We start from the raw sequence: 17,621 nt of genomic DNA, 5'->3' as shown, positions 1-17,621 counted from the left end.
CCTACTCGTCCATCGGGCAGGGATGCAGCCTCTTCTGTTCTTGTCGATGGGGCTCTCGGCTTGCGGCATGTCTCCTGCATGTGTCGGAGATTTTCCGGTGATTTGTTTTAGTCCCATGTTGGTTCATTTTGAAAGGCTTTCTTTTGCAAAAGTTCCATCTGTTCGGGTTGTGGATGCTCCTGGAGTCTTGGGAATTGAGGGAGTTTTTTCTCCTATACCTCGGCAAGTTCAATTGCTTACCGGATTGATGCCAATCGTGTTATCTCTGTTTCCTGTTTCCTGTTTGCTTTCCTGTCTCTTCTTTGTTTCTTGTCTTTCATATTTGCACTTCTGTTTCACGATTGCATGTTAGCGTTTCATTGCATATAGTCTTTCTTGACTCTCAGGCTTCCGGGCCTGGCGAGTCATGCATTTTCCATTTTATCTTTCCTATGTTTTGGGTGGCTCTGTCAATTCTTTCGGGTTCAATATCATAGTGTTCTTCTGCATCAAACATTTGAGCGTAAGCGTCGCAACTTCAATATCTCCTTCTTTCTCTAAACTTGCCCTTCAAATCTTCCCCTCGCAGGCTCCCCGATATACTACCCCATGAGTCAGTCTGTATGATCTCAGAGATCATCAACCCCCACCAAAGTAGACCAATTGCCCCTCCTATCTAAACTTTTCGCCCGCATCGGGGAAGCAGGCAAGTGGGGCAGTGGGAAATCATCCACGTCAAATTCTTCTGACAGCCATAATTCTCCGAGACTGTTATGTCGTCCTACCGGATATACAACTGCTTTGGTAATATTCGTCTATAGAGGGGCCCCTCTTTCATCTTTTTATCATAAAACTTTTCAAATCACATATACATGGGCCTTGGAGCCTAGCTTAAACGTGCAGGGCAGATGTCTCACCCTTAGCAATGGTGGAAGCGTAGGGCTTGATGGCAGCGGCCACTTCAGTGGAAGTGAACTTCTCGACCTGCTGGGGAGCGCGGCCAACGAAAGTGCTGGCGTCCAGGAGAGTGTCCAGCTGGGCAATGATGGGCTCGAAGAAGGCGGTGCGGCGGATACGCTCAATCAGGTCGTTGTCCTTGCCCTGCTTCTTGACATTGTCGGCAGCCTGGTGGGAGAGAACACCTGATTTCCTATTAATATAACGATATCAAGATATAAGGGATTGAGTTGACTCACGGATCTCCTCGTGGGCGTCCTGGCGGGAGAGACCCTTGGCAACGCAGGCCATGATGATGTTCTCACTGGGATATATTGTCAGAAAAGAAGCATTCTGTCGATAGCGATTGACTCACGTGGCCATGAAGGGAAGCTCATCGTTGACACGGCGCTTAATGACCTCGGGGTAGACAACGAAGCCGGAGGTGACGTTGTTGAGGAGAATGAGACAGGCGTCAGCAGTCAGGTACAGCTCGGGAATGCTGATACGACGGATGGCGCTGTCATCGAGGGAACGCTCGAACCACTGAGCGGAGTAGGTGTCAAGACCGTCCTTGGGGAGGTTCTGCAGGTGACGGCCCAGGGAGCACAGACGCTCGGAGCGCATGGGGTTACGCTTGTAAGCCTACGGACTGTTAGCCGAGAAAATGGAAACCTGACATGGATGAACTCACCATGGCACTGCTACCAATCTGATCCTTCTCGAAGGGCTCCTCAACCTCCTTGAGCATGGCAAGGTGACGAATGTCAATGCCAATGCGCTCGCAGGTAGCACCGAAAGAGCCGAGGGCGTTGCCGACGTCAACATCGATCTTGCGAGAGTATGTCTGACTGGAGATGATGAAGGCAGAGCTGAAGCCAGCCTTCTCGGTGACGAGCTCGTCAAGGCGCTCGACCTTGCCGTGGTCACCGTTGAAGATCTGGAGGAAGGAGGCCTGAGTACCGGTGGTTCCCTTGACACCACGGAAGCGGAGGTCGTCACGGGCACGCTCGAGGTTGCGCAGATCCATCAGAAGATCCTGGATCCAGAGACAGGCACGCTTACCAACGGTGACCAGCTGGGCGGGCTGACCGTGGGTGAAACCAAGGCAGGGCAGGTCCTTGTATTGCTGAGCGAACTGGGACAGCTTGTCGACGACGACAGCGAGCTTGGGGATGAGGATGTCGAGACCGTCACGGAGGAGAATCAGATCGGCGTTATCGGTACAGTAGCAAGAGGTGGCACCCCAGTGGATGATACCGGCGGCGGCGGGGGCAACCTGACCAAAGGCGTGGACGTGGGCCATGACATCGTGTCGGCGGCGCTTCTCCTCCTCGGCGGCAACGGCGAACTCGTCATCCTGGATGACCTGGTGGGCCTTCATCTGCTCGATAGCATCGGCAGTGATAGGAAGTCCGAGCTCTGTAGCCATGATTCAGTCAATTTGGATGCTTTTCTACACCCGATGTCGGCCATGGCTCGACGTCTATGCCGTACCTTTTTGGGCCTCCGCGAGCCAGGTCCAAAGCTCTCTCCATGTGGAGAAACGCTTGCGGGGAGAGAAGAGGTACTTCATCTCATCGCCTGATCAATTGGACGTCAGTCTGTATCTATACGTGCCCCTCCATTGAGGCCCTGGAGGAGGGGTTCGGGTAGACTTACTCGCGTAACGCGAGTTGAGGGGAGTTTGGTAGACATCGTTGCTTCCGGACATTTTGAAGATCGTCAGAGACACTCAAGCCACTTGGAATGGAGGAATTGAACAACTGAACAAAAAGTAATTTTGTCCGATTTTCGAAGGTCAATTTTCAGCGGGGCTTATCACGTTATCGTCATGACTAACCAGTGGGGTTGTCCCCCGGTTCCGGGGATCAACATCCATGGCTCGTGCTACTTTGTTTCTATAGAACATTTGGACATGCAAACCATCTCTAGACTCACAATCCCCCCGAGATTGTTCCAAAAGTCCTCAATCAGCTGAGAGACCTCTGGTACTCTTTGTCTCACCACTCCGTGTCCCACCTGCGGCACAACAGCAGCATTGTGCATTCCAACATCCCGTAGATCCTGCACAGTGCACAAATCATCCAACTCCCCTAGAACACATAGACTGTGTATACCCTTCTTTGCCGCTTCAGAAAATCCAGCATGCTTGTCTAATACCCCGCCGTCTCTGAATATACCCACTACACTTGCCGGGTGCCCTTTATGCTCCTTCATCTCCCAGTCTCGAACTGCCTCTGCAACCACCTCCCCCCTTCCAACCCTTTCCTTCCAGTCCGAAGGAACAACCAATTCCCCCCTTCAAGGAAATCTAAGATCCAGGCACGTGCCTGATCCTCTAGCCCCTCACCTCCACGCAGATACCTCCTCTCCAATTCGGTGAACTGCGAGGAACGCAGTAGACCGGCAGGCGCAACTAGCACCATAGACTCAACACGCTGGGGATATTCAGCGGCAAAAGTCGCCGTAGTGGACCCGCCAAACGAGTACCCAACAATGTGTGCTTTCTTCCATTGAAGCTGGTCCATCAAGGCCAACAACAAGTCATGGAATAGTGCCGGTTCATGCGCCGCAACAGGTGTCTCGGTAAGGCCATGGCCCCATAGATCAACAAGTACACAATGGGCTAGCGGGAAGCGTGAAGATAACGCGCTGGCTAGTGGTTGGAGCCCAATTGCGGGTGTCTGGACGCCATGCACGAACAACACACGGGACACCGGTGTTTGGTGATCTGAAGAGCCTGATGAGGGTGGAATCTCATAGTATGCTGCTTTTCCAACGGGGGTCTGCAGATAGGATGCTTTTGGTAGGAGGCTACCAAAGGTTGAGACGAAAGCTTCTTCGGATGGAGCTTGGATTGTTGGTGGGGCAGCACCAGAACTTTCTGTTCCAGGGCGCGGTAATACAAACGTCATGCTTGACACGTCGCTGATGATTGCGCGATGAGGTTCGATATGTACAAGGTGGATGAAGCCTGCGTGTAGGAAACGGTCGTCATCGCCTTGGTTTATAGGCAGCCAATGAGATCACGCTCTGAACAAATTGCACCCACCTTCCCAATCTGGAAGTAGCTATTCCGTCTAGCTCAATGACTGAGAGGGCATCGATATCTGATGTAGATAAGAGCCATGCAGGAGTGATTAAGAATTGATGCCAAGTGTTTTCGAGGTGGGTGGGGAAGCCCACAAAACTTGACTGACAATTCTACGGCAGTCTACTACGGATAGCAGGCGGTGATCTATTAACATTGGATACCAGATGGATTGACATTAACTATTAGCTCATATACATGATGGCTCTTAGCGAGCTTATGCCAGCTGTGCCAATTGGACCGACAAGCTTGCCTTGTCGTATTTGATGTACTTGCCTCGTCCCTTGTCGATCTCGACATATCGGTCGTAAAACCGAGCATACAAGGGCTCGAGAACAGTCTGCAGCTCCCGAGATAGCACAGTACGCACTTCGCGCTCCATGTGAAGCGTCTTGTGTCGAGACACCATCTCATCGAAGCTAGCATTGAACGACTTGAATTTGTCCTTGATTGCGTCCCTGTCCTTAGACGAAAGGGATTTGACAATAGCACTTGAGTCCACGTTGCCGCTAGAATTGCGCTGCGCTCCACGAGAGGTGTACTGCACATCGAGAAGATATTGCGAGGTTTCTTTCCATGCATCCAGGTAGGTAGATGTCGCGCGCTTGCGGAATGTGTCGATCCTGGCGATGCTGTCTGGGGAACCAAGGTAGCGTGCTAGCTCTGGACTTTGTCGGATAGACCTATCCACGATACAGAACACGTTGGAGAGGAAGACTCCGAGTGCTGCCTTTGATCGGTGGAATGCCCGACCGCGTGCTTCTAAAGAGGTCATCAAGGCCTCGAGCATGTCCAGAATGAAGTGCGAGAGAAGAGTCGCGCTGTCTGGGCCGACGTCTAGTGGAGCAGAGCCCGCAGCGTTAGACTTTGCTCGCCAATTCCCATCGCCCAAAGACGTCAGAATCGAAGCCAAAGGACCCGAGTAGTGCGTCAAAGTAGCTAAAGAGCTCATCACTTCCTCCACTAAAGGTACTGATCCACCGTCTGGCGGAAGTGGTACGCTAGCAGCCTTTCGCTTCGTTTCTTCGAGTAACTCGGAAAGGGATGACTTAGCAGTCTCGCGCACAGGCCGGAGAGCCTCAATCAACAGGCTCTTCAACTCTGCTGCCTTTGAATCAATTCGATAGGACATGGCGGTCACGATCTCGATAATCTCAAAGGCGAGGAAGCAGTCGGTCATGAGATTTGCCTTGATGTACTGATTGAGCTCGCGCAGTGTCTTGGAGTATTCGCCCATTGCGGAGAGGAACGTTGCTTGTAAAGCCAGACCCTGCTGATCGCCACTGAACAATTGTACAATGATGCCATGCTCTGTGGTGATAAAAGCCTCCAACGCATTCGAGTAGAGACCAATGCCATTGGTACCTTGCTTGTAAGGACCGTCTGTGGGCCTGCGCTTGACTGTGTTCATGGATGCGATCGCGAGGTTCTGCAAGCTGGATGTGATATACGGACCCCGCACCTCAGCGTATACTTTCAACGCAGGGTTCTCACCCTTGGTTCGCTGGAGCCCATGAACGGATGCGGAGCCGACCGCCGAGCACAATGGTGCCAGATGAGATATCGTTTCTTCGGGGATAGATGGGAATGATAGGTCTGTTGCGAACTAGGCGTTAATTTCAAGAATGTATAGACGGAGTCGACCAAGCATACCTTTCGTAAGATAATGTAGGGGCTCAATTGGTGTGGCGTGTTGGTTCAATTCTGCGCGTAGGGTGTCTTGTAGCTTTATACTTCCGATGTTCAAGAGCGTGTTGAAATCGGCGATCGCTTTCTGATTAGATCGCAGATTTGTTGTGTTGAGGTCGACCAGCGCCTTTTCAACACGTTTCATCGCCGAGAGATACTGCGTGATGCCGGAGCTCTGTGGACTTGAGGACGGTCAGCAGGATTTTAACCAGATGAACTGATTGAGGTACATACCCTGCGCGGATGATACCATCTTCGCGGTTTTTCGCATCAAGAGGCTGGCGCAAGCGATCGATGGCATCGTTGACCTTGTCGATGTTGCTGTTGGTAATCTGTAGGGATTGGGTGTTGCTGTAGATGGGACCAATGGCTTCCTTGACAACCTTTCCACCCGTTTCAAGGCGTACCATAGACCCTTGGATCTTCTTGGTGAGCCGGTTCAGCTTTTCGAGGTTGGCGTAGAGCACCTCAACCTCGGCGCTTTCCTCAGCATAGGCGGTGTTCCTTGGAGCCACCATGATGAGATGAACAATGAAGGCAAGAGACAAGAGACAATCCACAAAAGGCTTTATCACATTTCACCGAGCCACTCTTCCGAATGGAATTGATGTCCCCTCCGAGCTCCGGTGATAAGCAGTTCCCCCCCCAGATGGCCAGTGTTTAGTCCGGCACGCACTAGTCCCAAAACAGCCAGAAAGAGTCACGTGAATCGATCGCCAGTCTCGTCTCTTACGTCATCGTCGATCGCCAGGTCCGGATTCGCGCTGTGGCTTGGAAAAAAGGCAAAGTGTTGATTTTCCTTTTCCAATGGCTCTCACTGGATGCAGCTGCACGTTCCTTTGTTCACTCAACGTCCCCTAGTCACAATGGGTGCTGCCAGGGCTTCACGTCTAAAATGGACAGTTCCTCCCGCTGCCCTAGCTGCATACACTGCGGGGGAATGGTCTCACCCAGGGCAATCGAGGGTGCGCTTCACTGCTTCCAGATCTCGGTCTAGCAACGAGGAGTCCAGGAATTCCAAGTTGAGCTCCGATCCCTCTGGGGAACAAGATGCCAAGGATTATGGATCAATTTGGCACAACATCACCCAGAGGCTTGATGGAGTGAAGCAAACCGTAGGTTCGGGTGATTGGGTAGACGTGAGTAGCCTCACAACCTACATCATTCCGGACTGGACCCGATTTGTTCCAGCTACTGTTCAGAAGCTCCAGCGAGAGCTGTCCTTGGCACCAGGGTCCCTTGCAGATGACATCTGGAAGGAAGCACATGACCCGGACATCAATCCTGAAATTCTCCGCGATGCCGAAGTACGCGTGAGTGGTAACCTCTGCCCGGAGGAGCAAGAGTTCAGACGACAGCGATCACGAAAGGTTGTCAAAGCATTGTCAACTTATCTCAATATTCCCGAGGACGACATTCACCCAGATGATGTCCCCATCATCGCAGTATGTGGCTCAGGGGGCGGACTACGTGCTCTGGTCGCAGGTACCGGCTCATATCTCGCAGCCCAAGAGGCAGGTTTATGGGACTGTGTTACCTACACAGCCGGTGTCAGTGGTAGTTGCTGGCTGCAGACCCTCTACCATTCCTCTATCGCGCAGCGAGATTTCCATAAGCTCGTTGACCACCTGAAGAGTCGACTTGGTGTCCACATTGCGTTCCCACCGGCAGCCCTTGACTTGCTCACCACTGCCCCAACAAACAAATTCCTTCTCAGTGGGTTTGTGGAGAAGCTGAAAGGCGACCCAGGAGCTGATTTTGGCCTGGTGGACATTTACGGAATGTTACTTGCAGCGAGACTTCTGGTCCCCCGAGGAGAACTTGGAGTATCGGATAGGGACTTCAAACTGTCGAACCAGCAAATAAACCTTTCCAGCGGGTCGCACCCTCTCCCCATCTACACCGCAGTACGCCATGAGATCCCAATCCTTCACGAATCGAACGAAAAAGTCACGAAAAAACCCACCCCGGATCAACTCATTAAGAAATCTCAGGAGGAAGCTTGGTTCCAATGGTTTGAGTTCACCCCCTATGAGTTCTTCTGTGAGGAGCTCAATGCCGGCATCCCGACCTGGGCACTCGGACGACACTTCGATGCAGGCCGCTCGGAGGTCACAGCTGACAACCTCCCCATTCCGGAGGTTAGGATCCCCAATCTGATGGGAGTTTGGGGAAGTGCTTTCTGTGCTACTCTGTCACATTACTACAAAGAGATCCGGCCCTTGGTGAGAGGCCTGGCCGGGTTTGGTGGGATTGATTCGCTCATCCAAGGCAAAAATAAAGACCTGATCAAGGTTCATCCCATTGATCCCGCAGGAATTCCCAACTATGTCAAGGGCATGAAAGAGAAACTCCCAGACTCCTGTCCAGAATCAATCTTCCACGATGATCATTTACGTCTCATGGATGCGGGAATGAGCAACAACCTCCCCATCTACCCGCTCATTCGCCCGGGTCGCGACGTCGACGTCATAGTCGCATTCGACGCCTCTGCCGACGTGAAGCAGGAGAATTGGCTCTCCGTCGTTGATGGATACGCCCGTCAACGCGGTATCAAGGGCTGGCCCGTTGGCGCTGGGTGGCCCAAGGCCGAAAGCATCGAAAACGCCGAAAACGCCCTACGGGAGTCACAAAATATCACCGACAAGCAGTTAAGCGAAAAACTTGCCCACGCTCAACAAGAAGGCGCCAGGGATAACAAGCAAGCCACTGGCCAAAAGCCACAAGGCGGCACCGACCTAGGCTACTGTAATGTCTGGGTCGGTAGCACAGAAGAACGCACTTCAGACGAGGAGCCGCCACCATCGAAGCGCCTCTTCGACCCTCGGAGCGAAGACCACTCTGATGCCGACTTCCACCTCATGCGTCCCGACGCCGGTATCGCTGTGGTCTACTTCCCTCTCATCCCCAACCCCTCTGCACCTGACGTTCCTCCCAAGCCTCAGATGCGCCCTCGCGCAGCTGTCCAGTCCATGAGACAGGAAGCTTCTCAAACCAAGGACCCGGAACAACCTCTTGCGCCACGACCCAACTCAATCGACCCTGATGTGGATGATTTCCTTTCAACCTGGAACTTTATCTACACGCCTGAGCAAATTGATTCGGTCGTTGGCCTTGCCAAAGCGAATTTCTCGCAGGGCGAAGAGCAAACTCGTCGCGTTATTCGTGCGGTCTATGAGCGCAAGAAGTCAGATCGGTTGCAGAAGGAGGCGCAAGAGCATCGCAAGAAGTTGGAAGGTTTTGTTCCACTATGATCTCTCTTGTCTCGATATCTTCAGGTGCACAACCGAGAACGACGACCCTATTCATTCACTGCGTCCATGGCATTTTTAACACCCCATACTTCTGGCCTTTCCTTTCTATTTCCTTTTTTTTTTTTTTTTTTTTTTTTCTCGTTCGGGATACACACCTGGCATGTCTAGAACTACTCATGTTGCGACGTCTTGTTAGCTTGCACTTGCACAGACTGAGCGAAATTCTTAGATAGAAACTACACAATACAATACAAGAAGATTCTGTTTTTATTGCTCGTGGACTGACTTACTCTGTCCATTCCCTGTAGGTCTTTTGACCAGGGACGATGTCTATATGATTACATTCCATGAGTTTGTACAGTTTCGGATCTCAGATGCATTAATGTACATTACTTTCCACTCGAAACAATGTCATCTTTATTCTTTCGCATAATGCGTCTTTACCCCCTCGAGATCATCATCCTGCTCCCCTTTCTTCACCTTGACCTTCCTCCCTTCATCATCGGTCGTGATCCGCGTCTCGTCATCACTCCCAGCTAAACTGACATCTTTACTGTCATCCGTTTGTTTCCGAAGCCCAAGTTCTTTCTCCAAAATATGCCCCAACTCTTTGGTCTTATCCGTAAGGCTGGAGGTACTCTTCTGCGACTTCGCAGAAGGACGTATATTCTCCTGGCTTTTGTCCTCTGAAAGTCCACGCCAGTCAGGCGGATCGCTTTCATGAATCGACTCACCAGGCTGAGGCTCGCTGATGGGTCTTCCCTCAGCCGGCAGCTCTTTGCCCTTCCCTTTCGCTTGTGACTCTGACGGATACCGCCAGACAACCTTGAGCTTGTCTAATGCACGCATTCCCTTCCTTGCACTTCCCTTGATGCCATCCATGGCATCCCACTCAGTCTCAAAGACACCGGAGTCATGCTCCGCTCCGCCTTCAAAGTAAGGGTTGAACCAGACATGTGCAATGGATGTCACCATTGCGAAACCAGTGTAGGAAGCCTTGCTGCGGCGCTCAAGGTCGATGTTTACATCGGAGCTGGGTATGATGAGTGGCTTGTGGGGCTTGAAGATCATCGCAGAGACAGTACCCGGCGCGACTGGTGAGCGCTCCACAGTAGTACCATCTTGCTGTGATGAGCTGGTAGAGGATTCTGTTGGGGAAGTCTGTGTGTCCACAGGCGTGTGTGTCGTGTATTGGTCCGTCTTTCCATCTTCAATGATGGTGCGCTCGTTCCGATGGAACAAGTGGAAAGATTTGATCTTCTTTCCTTCGTCTACATACCCTTCCACAGCGACCTTGACTCCGTCTCTCAGGCCCCAGATATGGACTTCCAGGATCTCAACAGGTCGCTCGACATATTGTTTCCCCATCTGATTCGTCCACCGATCGATATACCCGACGTATCGCAGCTGGCTGGGAATGCTGACGCCAGCACCAAAGCCCACGCGCATGCGCCGATCAGTGAATCGCTGTAAAGCATGTTCCATCTTCCAGCCCTCCTGACTGATGAGGTATGCGCACGCGACAGTTCCACTGCGCCCTTTCCCCGCCTTGCAGTGTACCACGGCCACTCGCTCCCCCTGCTCCTTCTTCTCATCCTCGTCTTTGTCCAGGTGATGTAGCCAATTGCGCATACTTCCCATGATATTGGGAATCAGCGCGAAGGGCGGTGGGTGGTGGTCTGGCCAGGGGAAGTGGTGAATGCGTCCGTAGACCTCTGAGTCTGGGTACCCGGTGCCCTCAGCGCGAAACTCCCAGATGCACCAGTTTGATCCATGCTTAGCGTCCAGGTACTTGACGAGGGCGTCTAGAGGGTTACGGTATGCGCGTTGAGGGTATGTCCCTGATGGACCAGAGGTTGCGATCACTGCGACGTCAGTTATGGGGCGGCGCGGCGGGCCAGGTCACTCACAGTTATCTTCTACATAGCACAGGTCAAGTCCTGCCTCTGGATGTTGCTGTCTTGGACCTGCGACAATCTGGCGGAGAATTGATGACTGGGAGAAGGGTTAGTGAAAGAACACCGAAGCTCCCTGCTGGCGGCCTACCATTGAAAGAGTGACTATTGTAGGTGCCTGGGGTATGGCACGTGAGATATAAACAAGTTCTCCAGTGAAATATGTAGACAAAGATGCAAATGTGGACGTTGTATATAGAAGTTGGATTTGCAAACAGAACGAGGCGCAGTGTCATGATGTCACCGCATAATCAAGATAGACTTATCGCGTGGTCCGCACGGACGAGGTACTAGTTGACTCCAGGGCCATGTACAACAACACATTTGTTTACATTACATTCTTCAACTCCAAATTGGGATATATTCATAATATGTCATATCAAATAGTCAAAATTCATTTGTACAGTGCCAGACTCATAAGTACAGAATATTTTCGTAACGCCAGACATCAAGGAGTGACATGTCTTGCGCCCGCATAGACCCCAAATACATTAGAACGGGTCCTCCAATCCCATAAATAAAACCCAATTGAAATCAAATCTGGCCGGGCGTAATCAATTACGCGACACCGTACTCAGCGGTGGGCTTGAAGCGGAAACTGACGGGCTTGTGGTCAGGCACAGAGACGTTCTTCGAGCCCTGCTGGTACCAAGTGGCCAGCGACTGGGGATCCAACCAGGTGGTCCAGCGGTGGGTGACATCGACGTTCCAGGTGGGGTTACCGACGGGGGTAACAGTGGTGGTGATGTTCTTGTTGTCGCAGACGACTTCGGTCTTCTCAGCACCGCTGCAGTGGGTGCGGAAGGGAGGAGTTTCGGTGTTGGCGCGGCCAGCAATGTCGTAGTCGAAGATGCAGCCACCTTGGGAGCAGCCGATTGTGAGGTTTGAGACCTTCCAGATCACCTCATCGCTGATTGTGTTGACTTTGGCAGCGGAGGGAAGGGCGGTGGCCATGCCGGCCAAGAGGAGGGGGATAGTGAGTTGCATTGTGATTAGGTATTATGCTTAAGATAGAATCCAATGTACAGTGGAATGTGTGGGAAGGAAAATATGATATGGAGAAGATGTAAGGGTTGGGAGAGGCTGGGAGTTATATAACAAGCTTGGAGACAGTTTAGTCAGGGTCCCAGAGGATGAATCTCCCCTTGGTCCCTGCCCCGGACGTTCTTGGCACGGAAACCTGCTGATCATCAGGGGAATCTTCTTACTTCATTCTCCGTATTTGTTCCGTGCTTGAGTTCGAGTGCCTGTTCTCGATAGATTACACTGCCCCTTCCTCAATCCATCGTTGTTTGACTAGTGCTCAAAGGTCTTACTATCCGAGATTCGCCCCCCACGATCGTCACTGAAAGTGTGTTTCAAGTAAAGTGGAGCCTATTTATAGCCTTCAACAGTTTTTGAGTAGATCCATGGTACAAAGCCTTGAGATTTTAACGGCTAAACGGCGTGACACAAAGAGGGTTAACATTCTGCCCAGAGTGATATCATATGCAAAGGAAGCATCGGAAAAAGAAGGCATATGTACAGATTGAAATGGATATATTGTATAATACACAAAGAGCCGAAGCTTGGAAAGCTCATGTGGCTTACAGCCCAAAAATGCTTGGCAAACTGGTCCTGAAAATGAAATCAATCGGTCTTGGCAGTATCGACTTCCCATTCATCCCACCCCTCTTCTTTCATATTTCGCTCAATTGCGAGACGGCGACGTTTCCGCTTTCGACGTTCCTTGTTAAAGTCTCTTCTTTGATCGTCTGACATGCTCAACCTTCGAACGGCCGGAGGAACAGGGTGGCGGCCAACTTTCTCATTGGCTTCTTTCTCCCGCTGCTTCTGTTGAAGCTCTTCATCGAGTTTTCGTACATCGTCGCGAACGTAAGGGTGATACTGTAGTCGCATGGCAAATTCGTCCACGGACCCGGCACAGATGGTGCGAATTTCCCCTTGCGTTTCAGCGCTCAATGCCGCTTCCCGCTTAACCAGGTCCTGGAAATACATAAAGCCGGACCTGAAATTTCCCGCGTCCAAACACATCAAAATGATGGATTCAAAGGTTGCCCCGTTCGGGATCACCCCGAGGGACGCCATCTCTTTCACCAGGAACATGCCTGATTCCCGGTTTCGGGCCGTGCGGCACATCCGGATTAGTGTGTTGTAGATTCGAACGTCTGCCCCCTCTGGGCAAACGGTGTAAAGTTCCTTGTAGAAACCTACTCCATCATCCACCACCGACGGGTCAGATTGAGCGTCGTGTTCACAGAGGTCGGCCACAACACGGACGGCATTAATGGGCACGGTCCGCTTCTCATTCTTCAGACGCTTGAGCATCTGCCACACCTCCCGTCGATCCACTTTAGATTGGATCATGTAGGCAAGAATAGAGTCCGTCGAACTATCCGCTAGCGGGATCTGTGTTTCGTGCATAGTGCACAATGTTTTGAACGCAGTAGGCAGGTCACCGGCTGCCACGTGCGTTTCCACAAGTCGCTCATACTGTCCGCTCTCGAGGGGCATCCCGCCTTCCACAAGGTACCGGAACACAGAATTCGCCAGCTCCGTGTCACCCTCCCGAGCTGCCAGTCGAAGGACGTCATTGCACACCGGAATGAGCGGGTTCATGTAACCCAGCTCGACCATGCGTCGCCACACATAGTGCGCCATGGCGTAGTGGTCGTGAGAACCCGCCGTCATCAACACATGCATCCATAGCTGGGGCGTCATATCGCGACCTTGCTCAACCCGAGATCGCATCAACTTGTACACCTCGTCCATTTCGCCGTGGTCGCAGAGCGTGTAGATGAAGATACTGTGCAGCCAGTTCTGAACTACGGTATCCTTCCGTTCCATCGATTCGAGGTGTTCGAGGGCGAGCTCGATTTGGTTCTCGCGCAGGAGTCCCGCCACCACGAAATGCCAGCCGGCCGGACTGACCGTCAACCACCTATCGCGCATTTTGTTCAGGACTTCCTGTCGAAGGAGATAGTCGGGGTGAACGGCAAGGACCTGACGTAGTTAGCTTCAGCTCAAATTTCGTGTGTCAACATGCCTTACCTGTAATGCACCATGTAGGGTGCCTGAGTCTGCAGTGACCCCATTGCTTTCCATTTCTTCTAGTAATTCACGCACAACCTGTGGCGATCCTCGTTCATTGTCGGTGTTGGCGATGATCAGAGCTTTATAGTGTCGCGCATTAGGCCGTACATGGCGATCTCGAATGAGCAGCCGCAGAATCTGCGTGATGTGTCGAATGTTGGGCTTTTTCTCAGTGACATATTGAAGGCGTGTTTCCAAGCCCTCGTTCGTCCACTTCAACAGATCTTCTTGCACCTTGTGTGTTCGAGAGAGGCTTTTCCGTTCGCTCCGTGTGTTTGTCCGTTCCTCGGGCAAGTGAGCATTGGGTTCATTATTGTGATCGTTGGGATGTGTTTTGTCGGTCTGAGGTTCAAGCGGTGTTTTATTTTGAGCTCCGTGGTTGTCGCCTATTGTGCTGTAGCACCGACGAGCAGGCGCGCTTGCGGGAGTGATCGAGGGTAGTGTCGGTCTCGATATTCGTCCTTTGGGTTTAGGATACGCCGAGCGACCGAGGCTCAAAGCTGTGAAGGATGGACATAGAGAATACCATAGGCCATCGAGGACCAACGCCCGTCGCGACATGACCGGGTCCTGTTAGGTGGTCTAGAGCTAACCTCCGCGGATTTGATTTGGCATTTGATATCACGTGACACAATTGATCTGAAGCCTTGCATCAGAACTTCCTACATTGGACAACCGTTGGCTCAAAAACCAGGTAATAGTCCGGGAGTTTGGGGTTTGCAATATAATATTGAAAATGTAGCTGTAAATCGACCAAGTGACCCATATCCCGTGAAAATACAGAGCCAGATACGCCACGGCCATGCTCTTAAACCGTTCCAGACCTCCGAGCGACCTTATCGTCTCCTCCGGGGTATCTCATTTGCCTCCTTAAAATCATCGTAAAAGGCTCATGCTTGGTTACCGCCTCGTCCCCGTCCACCACGTCCACCGCGACCGCCGCGACCACCACGGCCACGACCACGGTCTCCGTCTCGACCGCCACGACGGCCTTGTGGTTGGTTCTGTTGCTGCTCCCTGACAATTTCGACGATCTCTTCGGGCACGCGCAGGTATTTGATCTGGGCCTGTTAGTATATGACGAGCGAGCGGGGCTCAAGCCGGAGTGAGATCAAGGGCTTACGTTGTTGCCGCGGATGTAGACTTCGGGTAATTTGAAGAAGCGGTCGCCCTCGGGACTTGTCTGCACTACTTCGCGCAGGATCAGGTTCATGAAGTTGTCGCAGGTCACGAGGTGACCGTTCAGTGTTTCGCCATTCTTAAGTTCCACCAGCATGGGGTGGCCTTGGGCGGCTGTGAGGAGGCCAAGAGGCAGCTAGAAAGAGAACAAATTAGTGTCTGTGTTCGAATTGGTGGCTGGTGGCTGGATCGAGCTGGAGCTCACCATATTGAAATGCGATCGTCGAGGTGGGTGAAGGTGGGAGGGTCGGTCGGTCGGCGCACAACGTTGAGAGAATGCGGGCGCTAGGTAAGACCAAAATCGGGAGACTTTGGAAGGATTCGACGCTTCAGAGCCTAATCGGAGGCTCTGCTTTATTTATCTGGGGTGTTGAGATTAACAATGGATCCAAGCAAGCTCCAACCGATGCGATGGTGATCCGGAAAAAGGTAAGTGCCGAGTCCAAATGTGGCCAGGATCTAATCGACGGAGATGCAACAAATCCTTGATTGCCCAACGACTGAGCCATCTATAAACCGAAATAATTGCCATATACCAGAGAAGCTACGGGTTTAACCAAATTCTGTACTAATTGATGAAAGAAAAAGAACTCATTTCCCCGTTGAAGGCATGCCTTGAAGATAGATTACATAGTACAAGAATGTTTGAAAGTGATCCTTGGAGACTGTTCAAACCTTTGGTCGCTTGGCCAGCTCTGCGTGGTCATCTTCATCCTCGTCATCCTCGACCGTGAGCTTGCGCTTGACACGCTTGTCCCGGCTCCCGGTGGGAACATCTGTCTCCTCGTTTGATTCCTCGTCCGGCAATCGGCCTTCGAGAGCATCTAGCGTAAGCTCGTAACCCTCCTCCACATTTTGAACTGTGGCATCGAGCTTCTCCACACGATCAAGGAGCTCTAATTCACTCAGAAGCTCTTTGTGCTTCTTGAAAAGACGCTGCTTGGTCAGCATGCGCCACCAGTAATAGCGCCGATCCTCCTCGTTCTCAGCCTTGTACTTCTTGATCAAGAGTCGCGTGAGGTTGGTACCACCGGCCAGACGGTGGCTCTTGGGAATCTGGCCGAGAAGGTACATCTCCAGGATGTGCGCGAACTGAGTAGATTCAATTTTGAATGATTTCCGAATGTCGGTGAGGAGTTTGGTAGGGATGAGGGCGGAAGTGGGCACATTGCGAGGACGCTTCTTCTGAGAGAATGCCCCGTGAGGGTCGGGGTTGAGATTCACGTTATGTTTCAGGAACTCAGGTCGCAGCAGACAGTAATCGGCCGTGTCACGAAGAGCGTCGAACTGCTCATTGGGGTCTTCCACTGTGAGCTCCAGGATCGTTGGGTCTGCGATGCATGCAGCATGAATTGTGGTATATAAGTGGGTACCGTGACCGGCGCGGTGGTGTGAAGGAAGAATGAGGAATTGGGCAATTCGGATGCGGGCTGGAAGTGCGGCGATGTTGACTTCTGGTACCGGGAATTCATAGTCCTTTACCTCGGGGGTTTGGGTCTGATCTCGGTGATAGTACCAGTAGCGGTATGTTGTGGCATATCCGACGATCGAATACGACGAGGCTGTCGGGGTAGGAGGTGTCACCTTCTCATACCTGTGATATATTAGCTGGGTAACGCGTATCGCATGTGTAACACTTACACGAAGTACACCATCCACCTATCAAGCGTCCACTCTGGATCGTCGGTTTCTAGGGGAGTTCCAGCTTCAATGAAAAGAGAAACGAGAACCTGCATGCGATCCAGGATCTTGCGCACTGCAGGGTCTGAGAGTGATCCGGCCCAGATCTCATATTTTCTATCGTCCACATCGTATCCGATGACAAATTCGCCTGGGGGCTTGAAGTCTTTGGCGTCAGAGTCATTCTGAACGGCTTTCTCGTAGTCCGGAAGATTGGCAAAAGCCTCTGCGCCAGAGGTCAGCTGTTGTCGCGTGTGTTCGCAAATTCAAGTCCAAATCTTACCTTCCTGAACAAACGGTTTCAAGGTGTCGAGCAAGTTCAGAGCCTCCGTATCGCCGATGGTCTTGAACTTTTCGTCGTAAGAAATGTGAACATGAGGGCGCATATCATGAGCCGCAAAGCGCAAGCGGATGATCAACCCCCGGTAGCCGAAAATCTGTTCCTCGTCACCAAAGATGGGATAGGTAAACTGGGGGTGAAACGCCGATAACGTCTTTGGCTTCTTGTCGCCCGGTTGAACAATGGTAATGTGAACCGCATCGTTGGCGTCGCAAGACCCTAGAATACAAGTCAATTAGCTTCACCCAGTGTGCATGGGATACTGGCTCCAGAGTGGCTTACATGAAGCTTCGCTCGCCATTTTGAAGGTGTGGCTTAGGAGATTGAAGTTCAATTACGGAGTATCGCGAAGGAAGTTTGGAGCTCAAGTGACGCGAAGTGAGACGCGCCCAGGCCGCATCAGTATTACTTAATTTGGACTA

At 51.8% G+C, this 17,621-nt stretch overlaps 9 protein-coding genes across 9 annotated transcripts; 1 reads left to right on the top strand and 8 right to left on the bottom strand.

The window, feature by feature from the left end:
* Positions 1 to 870: 870 nt before the first annotated feature.
* Positions 871 to 2,629, bottom strand: ade13 (adenylosuccinase ADE13; the record flags this gene model as incomplete). Its single annotated transcript, XM_056958206.1, has 6 exons — positions 871 to 1,121; positions 1,176 to 1,240; positions 1,292 to 1,560; positions 1,610 to 2,337; positions 2,413 to 2,499; positions 2,578 to 2,629. The coding sequence occupies 6 exons, from the start codon at positions 2,627 to 2,629 to the stop codon at positions 871 to 873; spliced, it is 1,452 nt and encodes a 483-aa protein (XP_056807596.1).
* Positions 2,630 to 3,131: 502 nt separating this feature from the next.
* Positions 3,132 to 3,833, bottom strand: N7506_008912 (alpha/beta fold hydrolase; the record flags this gene model as incomplete). Its single annotated transcript, XM_056958205.1, has 1 exon — positions 3,132 to 3,833. The coding sequence occupies one exon, from the start codon at positions 3,831 to 3,833 to the stop codon at positions 3,132 to 3,134; it is 702 nt and encodes a 233-aa protein (XP_056807595.1).
* Positions 3,834 to 4,226: 393 nt separating this feature from the next.
* N7506_008911 (EXO70 family protein) lies at positions 4,227 to 6,216 on the bottom strand (the record flags this gene model as incomplete). Its single annotated transcript, XM_056958204.1, has 3 exons — positions 4,227 to 5,605; positions 5,663 to 5,880; positions 5,933 to 6,216. The coding sequence occupies 3 exons, from the start codon at positions 6,214 to 6,216 to the stop codon at positions 4,227 to 4,229; spliced, it is 1,881 nt and encodes a 626-aa protein (XP_056807594.1).
* Positions 6,217 to 6,564: 348 nt separating this feature from the next.
* Positions 6,565 to 8,952, top strand: N7506_008910 (putative phospholipase A2 (PlaA); the record flags this gene model as incomplete). The annotated part of the gene is made up of 1 exon (XM_056958203.1): positions 6,565 to 8,952. One exon carries the CDS (start codon positions 6,565 to 6,567, stop codon positions 8,950 to 8,952), a length of 2,388 nt encoding a protein of 795 aa, XP_056807593.1.
* Positions 8,953 to 9,369: 417 nt separating this feature from the next.
* N7506_008909 (putative phosphatidylinositol-3,4,5-trisphosphate 3-phosphatase) lies at positions 9,370 to 11,001 on the bottom strand (the record flags this gene model as incomplete). The annotated part of the gene is made up of 3 exons (XM_056958202.1): positions 9,370 to 10,817; positions 10,863 to 10,947; positions 10,999 to 11,001. 3 exons carry the CDS (start codon positions 10,999 to 11,001, stop codon positions 9,370 to 9,372), a joined length of 1,536 nt encoding a protein of 511 aa, XP_056807592.1.
* A 464-nt stretch (positions 11,002 to 11,465) lies between these two features.
* N7506_008908 (uncharacterized protein) lies at positions 11,466 to 11,894 on the bottom strand (the record flags this gene model as incomplete). The annotated part of the gene is made up of 1 exon (XM_056958201.1): positions 11,466 to 11,894. One exon carries the CDS (start codon positions 11,892 to 11,894, stop codon positions 11,466 to 11,468), a length of 429 nt encoding a protein of 142 aa, XP_056807591.1.
* A 642-nt stretch (positions 11,895 to 12,536) lies between these two features.
* N7506_008907 (pentatricopeptide repeat protein) lies at positions 12,537 to 14,561 on the bottom strand (the record flags this gene model as incomplete). Its single annotated transcript, XM_056958200.1, has 2 exons — positions 12,537 to 13,910; positions 13,959 to 14,561. The coding sequence occupies 2 exons, from the start codon at positions 14,559 to 14,561 to the stop codon at positions 12,537 to 12,539; spliced, it is 1,977 nt and encodes a 658-aa protein (XP_056807590.1).
* Positions 14,562 to 14,890: 329 nt separating this feature from the next.
* Positions 14,891 to 15,276, bottom strand: N7506_008906 (U6 snRNA-associated Sm-like protein LSm4; the record flags this gene model as incomplete). The annotated part of the gene is made up of 2 exons (XM_056958199.1): positions 14,891 to 15,067; positions 15,124 to 15,276. 2 exons carry the CDS (start codon positions 15,274 to 15,276, stop codon positions 14,891 to 14,893), a joined length of 330 nt encoding a protein of 109 aa, XP_056807589.1.
* A 572-nt stretch (positions 15,277 to 15,848) lies between these two features.
* On the bottom strand, positions 15,849 to 17,500 carry hat1 (histone acetyltransferase catalytic subunit HAT1; the record flags this gene model as incomplete). Its single annotated transcript, XM_056958198.1, has 4 exons — positions 15,849 to 16,773; positions 16,821 to 17,085; positions 17,143 to 17,418; positions 17,482 to 17,500. The coding sequence occupies 4 exons, from the start codon at positions 17,498 to 17,500 to the stop codon at positions 15,849 to 15,851; spliced, it is 1,485 nt and encodes a 494-aa protein (XP_056807588.1).
* Between the last annotated feature and the right edge of the window lie 121 nt (positions 17,501 to 17,621).

Source organism: Penicillium brevicompactum, assembly GCF_028827555.1.
Source record: "Penicillium brevicompactum strain IBT 35665 chromosome Unknown utg000006l_segment0_segment0, whole genome shotgun sequence".
Lineage (NCBI taxonomy): Eukaryota > Fungi > Ascomycota > Eurotiomycetes > Eurotiales > Aspergillaceae > Penicillium > Penicillium brevicompactum.
The sequence above is the reverse complement of the archived record's forward strand: the minus strand, read 5'-3'. Positions and strand labels throughout refer to the sequence as shown.